This window comes from Triplophysa rosa, linkage group LG19, assembly GCF_024868665.1.
Source record: "Triplophysa rosa linkage group LG19, Trosa_1v2, whole genome shotgun sequence".
Lineage (NCBI taxonomy): Eukaryota > Metazoa > Chordata > Actinopteri > Cypriniformes > Nemacheilidae > Triplophysa > Triplophysa rosa.
In genome coordinates, this window is record NC_079908.1 from 18,717,291 (window position 1) to 18,726,540 (window position 9,250).

The 9,250-nt window shown below is 35.4% G+C and overlaps 2 protein-coding genes and 1 pseudogene across 2 annotated transcripts; all 3 read left to right on the forward strand.

Moving 5' to 3' along the window:
* Positions 1-906, forward strand: LOC130569882 (C-C chemokine receptor type 8-like). Its single transcript, XM_057359779.1, has 2 exons — positions 1-791; positions 873-906. The coding sequence occupies exons 1-2, from the start codon at positions 1-3 to the stop codon at positions 904-906; spliced, it is 825 nt and encodes a 274-aa protein (XP_057215762.1).
* Positions 907-2,753: 1,847 nt separating this feature from the next.
* LOC130569883 (hydroxycarboxylic acid receptor 2-like) lies at positions 2,754-4,015 on the forward strand. The gene is made up of 2 exons (XM_057359780.1): positions 2,754-2,807; positions 3,123-4,015. Exon 2 carries the CDS (start codon positions 3,176-3,178, stop codon positions 4,013-4,015), a length of 840 nt encoding a protein of 279 aa, XP_057215763.1. The 5' UTR covers positions 2,754-2,807; positions 3,123-3,175.
* Positions 4,016-6,286: 2,271 nt separating this feature from the next.
* On the forward strand, positions 6,287-7,104 carry LOC130569884 (somatostatin receptor type 5-like; annotated as a pseudogene).
* Positions 7,105-9,250: the final 2,146 nt, after the last annotated feature.

A 9,250-nucleotide genomic window follows, 5' to 3' on the forward strand; every position in this document is an offset into this window, starting at 1 on the left:
ATGTTTGATGCAGTCTGGATTACCTGGTACATCCACACCTCGATCAGATCAGAAGATAAACAGGACATGAATTACTCCACCGTGAACCTCAACATAACTGAATCAGCCGAAGGCTCTTCTGCTTCTTTCATTGATATAATGTACATTATAGAAATGTGTGTGTGCAGCATCAATGTCCTACTTGGTCTTTTTACACACTTCTATGTAATGTGGCTTATTGTAACAGGAAAGGGAATAGCATCAGAGTTTTTTTACCTGAATCTCTCTGTTTGTGAGATTGGAAACTGCGTAAACTGTTTTTCAGACATATTGGCGATTTGGTTTTCTAGTATCAAGGTAATGACATACTTTTTATTAGGATTAGGCATCACCGGTCGTCCTCTGTTTCAGTGTCTGATCTGTGTGGAGCGTTACCTGGCAGTGATTCATCCTGTAATCTTTCTGAAGTACAAACCTGTCAGATATCGAGTGATCTGCTGCACCGCTGCCTGGATCATGATTCTTGGATCCTGTTTGTTCTGCTTGCTTATGTTATCATCACAGAAATTGTATATATATATATCCTTCTTCACAGTGCAGTTCCTCATCTTTCTCTCCATCCAGTTGTTCTGCTGTCTGGCGGTTCTCAGAGCTCTGAAGCAGTCAGGACCAGGAGAGAGAGGGAGAGGGAGAGAGGAGGAAAACCACACGAAGAGACGAGCGTTTCATCTCATTCTCATAACTACTGTAAACATAGTTATTATTTACCTGCCATATTGTATCTCAGGATTCTTTGTCATTTTCTCAGAACAGTATATTCCAGCTGTCTGGTTTATTGGTTTTTTATGTTATATTATGGCTGGTTTCGTACAGCCGATTCTTTTTTTTCGCAGAGCCGGTAAACTGTCTTGCTTCTGTTCTGGGTGAATCTTGCTTTTGTACGTTACTAAACTGACTGGATTATTTTCTTTCAACTGAGAAAACACTATTCGGTAAATCAATCTCAGAATAGTGTATGGGATAGATGAACAACCCAAAACTGAGTTTCTATTGTTAACTCTAGGGTTAAATAACCTTGTACTGGTGCCTGAAGTGTAGTAACTTTAAATATAAATATACATAGTATAATTAAAATGATAAATCCATAAGAATATTATTAGCGTATAACTAAGGTGATCGTTCGTCCAGTTTTTAGGTAGTCACTAGACTATTAGTTTCTGGTTAGCACATGCCTCAAATACACATTACTGGATGTTGAAGTTAGTAATAATACTGGTATTAGTACACAATTCTAATTTTTATTTGTAAATTTCATTCCTTTTGCGTAAATATTATGTGCTATTATTATATGCTATTTCACTGGAATTTGTTTGTGGTTAGTTGTTCAAATAAAAGACTTCATGATAAACCTGGTGTAGCCTTTTTCCATTTTGACTCTGGTCACAGTTCTGTTTATAAGCCTACTTCCCTCCTCCCAGATTTTATTTTACTATGTTATAGCACAGTTTTTCCAGTATAGAGAAGTGTCTGGAAATAAACACCTGTGAATGACCTCAGGTTGCCAGACATCATATAAAGTGGTTGTATGGATGACTTATTTGTCACTAGCAGAGCGAGTTCTGTCTGCATTTGACTGTGTGGTGACATGAGCAAGGATGAGGTTTAAAGCCAAAAATCATAGAGCCTACAGATCAGGATGGGAGAAGATAACCAGTAATTGCTGCTTGAGATTTTACCAGTTAAGGGACCCTATAAAGCAGTGGTTCTCAAACTGTTTTATTCTAAGCCCCCCCCTATGAGGATCGCATTGCTTTGTGCCCCCCCAAATAAAGACTTATGATGTTAAACTTAGAATTTCAATTTAACCAAAGACATATTCAATTATACAATGCTGTAACATTAATTATTTTGGGTGGTGGCATTATTTTTGTTTGATTGCACAAAAATTGTGAGAAATTTCAATATTTCATAAAATGCCACAAAAACTGTGGCCCCCTTGCACCCATTTTGGGGCCCCCGGTTTGAGAACCACTGCTATACAGGGTCTCAGTATCATTATTACGGAACACATTGTATGCATTGTCTGGAAATGGGGCAGTACTGCTGCATTAGAAATTGCACTGATGATGTATGCTGTAAGCGCTGTGTAAAGTCACTTTTCAATTTATTCTGTTATTAGTTTTCAATTATTCTGACAAATAATATTGCTATTTATGCTATTAATAAACAAGTAATATCCACAAAATACGGCACAACATGGAAGAAAATAAAAAGAGATAAATTAACTAAACTATACCAAAAAATAAACAAGGACCCATAACCCAGTCAGGGGGTCATAATGGAAATATGAGTCATACTTTTTCAAGGCATTTACATGGTGCTTTTATCCAAAACCATTACATGGATGAACGGTGCAGAATAATGGCAGTGGGCAGGAAGCACTTTTCCATGTGGCGTGCCAGGGCGACTCCTAGAATTCTGTTTTTTAATAATCAACATGTTTTATAAGTAATGTTAATATAAAGTCCCCATAATGATAGGACATTTTTGTTGTCCTAGTGAAATGCTGGAAGAAAACATAAATAACTTGTATTATCCTGAAAATGATTTTTTTTACTATTCAAATCTTTTAAACGATTTGACTAGAAGACCATCTCCTTTTCTACTTTATTTGCGTATGTTTTTATGTTGTTTGCATATGTTTCATGTGGCATGTCACATATGAAGTTATGCACATACTGTATGTTCTTATGACAACTTTTCGCCGAATCTACAAAAACAGCACAGAGACCTATTACATCAGGAGAGACTGGAAATTCAATCTTCAGGTGATGAGTCCTTTATGGATTCTCTTTGTTGTCATCAGATAGCATGCAAAATCTCTGTGTGTTTGTCAGGTGCAGTCGTAAAAGATAGATTGTTATTTGTTGAATGAAATGGTGTGTATTATATAGTATTCATTTTAATCTATTCAAACGAGATATAATAGAAAATAAGATGTTGCTTGTAAATGTGATGTTAAAAAAGTAAACACTACTTTGTATTAGTAATTTCCCTATATGGAGGGCCTGAAATGCGTTCTTGCCGTTTTTCCCAATGCATTCTAAATTTCCTTGTATGTTTAATTTTTTCTCTTCCTATAGATCACGTTGGAGTTAGTTGTTGTTGTTGTTTTATCTGAGAAGATAAGGAGGACATGAATAACTCCACAGTGAACCTCACCTTAAGTGAATCATCCACAAACTCTACGATTCTTTTCGTTGGGCAGATAAGCTTCATGGAAGTGTCCTTGTTAAGCATCAATCTTCTGTTTGGTCTTCCTTTACACTCCTATGTTATATGGCTGATCGTTACAGAAGCTGGAATTTCATCAGACTTCTTCAGCCTCAATCTCTCTGTATGTGAGATCGGTGTCTGCCTAGATAGTTTGTTCACTATATTGTCGCTTTGGTTTTCAAGTCTGGAGATATTGGCGTTACTTTTATCAGGACTAGGCATCACTGGCCGTCCTCTGTTTCAGTGTATGATCTGTTTTGAGCGTTACCTGGCAGTGGTTCATCCCGTAACCTTTCTGAAGTTCAGACCTCTGAGATATAGAGCCATCTTCTCCACTGCTGGCTGGATCATTAGTCTTGGCTTCTGTTTTAGCTGCATATTTCTTTTGGTATCATATAAGATGTATGTTTATGCATGGTTCTTCTCTGTACCCTTGGTCATCTTCCTCTCCATTAAGTTGTTTTGTTGTGTGGCTGTTCTTAGAGCTTTGAAGCAGCCAGGACCGGGTGAGAGAGGGAGAGAGAGAGAGGATGAGAACCTAAGAAAGAAAAGAGTGTTTCATCATATTCTAATAATTACAGTGACCATGATTATCATATATATTCCTTTTACTCTCACAGGGTTTATTTTCATTTTCACAAATCATTATGTTCCGGCTCTTTGGCTTGTTGGTATGATTTCTTACACCCTGGCTGCTTTCGTTCAGCCTGTGCTTTATCTGCTTCGGTATGGGAAAATCCCCTGCTTTCCTAAACCATAAAACCTTGTAATAAAAGTTAAAATAAATAAGGTAATTTCCTAGCAGAGATCAGGGGTAATAATGACGTTTTTTCAACAATATTAGTGACATTTTGCACCTGTCTGTAATGTACCACATAATAATCAATTTAGTTAAATTACACTACTCAAATATTCATATGTTCACAATTCAAAGTGATGTAGTTTTTTCATAAATCTTGTTCCATATTTGCTTATACACCACTTTTCAAGATGTAAATACAGGTCCAGAAGCACTTCCGGTTTAAGTTTTAATTTATTTAATATTAATATATATTTTTTAAATCTTACATATAAATTGTGAAGATATTTGTTTAACATTTTGATTCGGTTATAGCCTAAATTCTCTGTTGGTTGTATTTTGTGCAGTGTTAAAAAACTTTTAAAAGTTTTTAAAGTTTTTCTTGCAGCGTTGTTTACGTCTTCAGAAGGGGTCTATATTTACAATATAAAACTTACAACATATAAATATTTTATTGCCACTAGCTTGATAACACGGGGCAGAATGGGTTAATGGAATATCGTCGCAGTTGGGTAGAAATGGACAATTAAAAAGGCTGTATTTTGTTATTAAACACTGTGATGTCAAATGTGTTATTGTTGTTTTACATATATGGTCAGAAACCTGCATGTGTCATTACATTATTTACATTTCACCAAAACCAAGCTTGTGGCTAATTTGTATGAATTCGTAAGATTATTCGGAAAAAAAGCATTACTGAAGTCCCTCCCCTAACCCCACCCCTAAACCTAACATCACTGTTGCGACTGCAGATCGTACTAAAACATACAAATATTATACGAATTAGCCACTTTGAAAAAATAGACTTGCCATGAGGTTGGTGCATCGCATTACATTTTCTTTAACTTATGTGGGTGCTCAGCTTTTTCTGCAAAACCCACAGACAGATATGAGGGGTAACAAATAAAATAAAAATGATAAAAAAATATAAAAAAATAAAATGATAAAAAAGTATGAGATTTTCACACAACAACAATACTGACATAGCAGTAAGAGCATGTCTTTATGACAGCTTTTGATTTTCTCCCCATTTCCACTCTCCATGTCATTTCTTTTGTTTACTATTTCTTTTTTCCTATCAAAAATCTCAAAAAACTAAATTATACAAACAAAATCTTTCAAAAATAAAATAACCCTGAGCTGTGGATCATGATGCTCGATGAAATTTCTAAAGTGTAATTTGGTCTTTTTTAACCTTATAATATTGACTTCAAATATTTGTCATGAACGTGGGTGGTGAGGACACGGAGACAATGACAGAGGACCCAAGTGCAGACAGCGGGTAAGGGGTTAACAAGACATTTAATAACATATAAATACAAAACAAAGACCCACATGGGGGTAACAAAACAAAACACAAGGGTATAAAACATGACACCAAGGACTAACTACACCTAACCAGACTAAGACAACACTTGAATTAAATACAAAATAACTAAACTACACTGACAAGACAGGAACTCACCACATATGACACACACACACACACGACAGTACAATGAACCAGCACGAGACAGAAGACACAAGGGCATTATAAAGGGGATAAATCAAGAGGGGACAGGTGCAGGACATGAACAAATTAACAAACAATAACGAGGAGACGAAAGGGCGGGAAAAAAGACGCCACACCGGAGAGTGGAAGACCAACAGGGACAAAACGTCACTCTCCACATAAAACAAGAGGTTCTATCATGGTTCTGCCACTAGGCCAAGAAAAGCAAGACAAGGTGGGCAGAACCATGACAATATTTGCATAGCTGGTGTTCTTTGTTTAAATTATAAAGCAAACACTCAATCTGTCCTTGTGACAGCTGGGATGTCAAGCTATAAAATGACACAGGAATGCATGTAAATCAAAAAAGACTGAGCATTCACTCCACAGGTGACAAACTATTTTCTCTTTGATTCATTTTCCTTTCGGATGAATAATATTTCGTCATTGATGGGCTATGGACATGTTAGTCGAGGCTAATTACAAGACATTATTTAAATGACCAAAGCTATTATATTTTGTAATATCTCTTTTTTGTTTTGTTTTTAATTGGTAATTTGAAAAAATGCACATTGAGGTTGTATTAAAAGTGGGATTGTAATCATTTTGCCCTTTTATTTATTACAGCAGCCCTGCTATTTGTAAAGTTTTTGATATGTACGTTTTTAAACATTTTTTTTCCCATAGATTTTTCATCATTCATTTATATGATTTGGGAGCTTCCGGCCTGACAAGAGGAAATGAATGACTCTGTAGTGAATTCCACCACACTTCATCCATCAGCCGCATTTTGGATTATTGAGATACCAGAAATGTGTATGTTGTGCTTTAGTTTTGTGTTTGGTCTTCCCATTCACGCTTATGTTTTGTATCTGATTGGGGAAAATGGAATCGCATCTGAGTTTTTAAGTTTCAATCTGTCTATCTGTGAGATCTTTTTCTCTTTGAATTCTTTATTGCTTCTGTTGGCCAAATGGTTTCTGAGTTTATTACCGTTGCCCATGTTTCTGTTAGGATTAGGCATCACCGGTCGTCCTCTGTTTCAGTGTCTGATGTGTGTGGAGCGTTACCTGGCGGTGGTTCATCCTGTAATCTTTCTGAAGTACAAACCTCTCAGATACAGACTCATGTGTGCTGCTGTTACCTGGATCATTTGTCTTGTGTCCTGTATGAGCTGTTTGCTTCTTTTGATCTCCTTAAACTTTTTGAGTTACACATGGTACTACAGTGTGCAGTTTCTCCTCTATCTCTCCATCAAGTTGTTTTGCCTTTCGGCTGTTCTCAGAGCTCTGAAGCAGTCTGGACCAGGAGAGAGAGGGAGAGAGAGAGAGAGAGAGAGAGAGAGGAGGAGAACCACATGAAGAGAAGAGCGTTTTATATCATTCTAGTAACTACTGTTAGCATGTTTGTCACATATGTCCCATTTACCACTACTGGATTACTTACCATTGTGACCAAAAAATCAGTCCAGGGTCTCTGGACGTTTGGTTTCATCTGTTTTATGCTGGCTGGTTTTGTTCAGCCTATTCTTTATCTGCATCGAACAAAGAAAATCTGACAATCCGAACCCGTGACATATTGATTCATTAACCACATTTCTTAGAGCTTGTGAAAAAGATGGCTTTGTGTTTGGCATCATACATCATATTCTGTTAAAAAGTGTAATTTAGATTTATGTGTTGTACTATAACTTATTGTATTTAAGTCCTATAAATACAAATATTAACACTCATGTTGAAGCACAAATTATTTTTGCATACAGCCTCATTTCTGAATTCCCTGAATTCTGTGTTTATATGTGTGTTTTAAATTGCATGAAGGAATACAATGAATCCAAAGTTGTTTCAAATAAATGAGTTATCTTAATATCATTTACAATAAATGACTGTTTATGATGGTCTTTATGCATCCTTTAGTGATTTTAGGCTTTGCTGTGTTGATACTGTACTGTATAAGCAAACAAATAGGAGTACCTGCCAGACTTTAAATCATAATATTTTTTAACAGCATGATTTTCACAAGATTTTAGAAATTGTCATATAAAGCGCACACATCACACAGCTGTGAAATCTCTCCAGAAACACTTGAACATCATTCTTCAGGTGATAAACATTTTCCATTTCATCCATGTACATTAATTACATTTATTAAGGCTGGGTAAAAAATATCGATTCTTCGATGTTAATCGATCTTCAATTTAAAGAAACAATATTGATTCGGGAAATCTTAATGCACGTGCCTCAGAGAATATTATCTGTATTTCGCCTCTCGTCCAGAGGCTGGCGCTATTATTCCAGTAAAATCTTGAAAACTTAAACCCGTTTCAAGTTGTTCATGACTTCACTGTAGCACATTTACAATGTTTTTATTTTTTACAGTAATGTTTGGTTACTCAAAGTAAAAGTAATTCAAAACAATTGCGTGGGTTCAACTATTAACATTAATTTAGCTGAGTAGGAGGGTTTCAGTTACCAGCATATGTATATTTAAATATGGATTCCATGTCTGCAAAACTAATATTTTAAAAGAAATACTGATAACTAATCGATATTGAATCGAATCGGAATCAAAATTGAATCGAATTGAAACCAAATAAAGAAGATTTGAATCGAATCGCCAAAATGAGCTCAAAACTCAGCCCTAACATTTATGCATTTAGCAACCAGTTTTATACAAAGCAACTTTTTTTATTAGTATCCCCGGGGTCAAACCACTTATGTTGCAAACCCAGTGTTCTACCAGTTGAGTTATACGGGAGCACTTTACATCATTACATCTCTAGACTATGAAATATAACAAATTCACTGTGGTCATCAGGCAGATGGTTATTGGCATGATATACAGTATTAGTTGGATTAAATGGTACTGAGCTCAGTTTGATTCTTCAAATTAAAGTAACATGTTAACCAATATTTTAATTCATGGTTCTGTAGAATTGTTTGTGATCAGATATTCTGATTATTGGAAATGAAATGATTAGAAATATTTTAGGTGCTTTGCATAAAATGCATTTTGCTGTTCAGAATTGGATTAAAGGCTGTAACCAAATCATTTTCACTTGAAAATTTGCATGGCTGGTCATCTGTGTGTCGATTCGAAACATAGAATCATAAACATAAGTTGTTGCAGCTGTGATGTCTTTTGAGAAGAAGTGTTCAGGTGACAAACCTTTTCCACTTGATTTATTGTATTTTTTCTGGATAATATATCACATTGACTATGGTTTTCAGAGAGAAGGTTATTGGCATGTTAGATGGATTAGTTGGATAAAATGGGACGGAGCTCTGAACTTTCTACATTGAATATTATACTTCTGGGTTATATTGTCGACTTGCTGTTAATGTTATCTGTGATTATAAGTGAGATTGTTTTCTGGGTGTAATATATAATATATAATAATATATAAAATGATAATATATAATTTATAGGTAATTGAATAGTTTTGGGGTAGAATTATGTATGGATTATATTGCAGTAGTTCTGCATTATTCTGTGTCGTCTATACCTTAAATGAATTGACCGCTCGGGATTTCATTGATTTCCATGATCTTCATCACTCTAACTGGTTTATTTATGCTTTTCTCTTTCTGTAGATGACAATTGCAACGTTATACATTATACATCTTTGATGTTTTAAGATGAGGAGAGAAGAAATAAGTAACTTTACCATACCTCGTCCATCTTCATTCTCAGCATATGAGTTT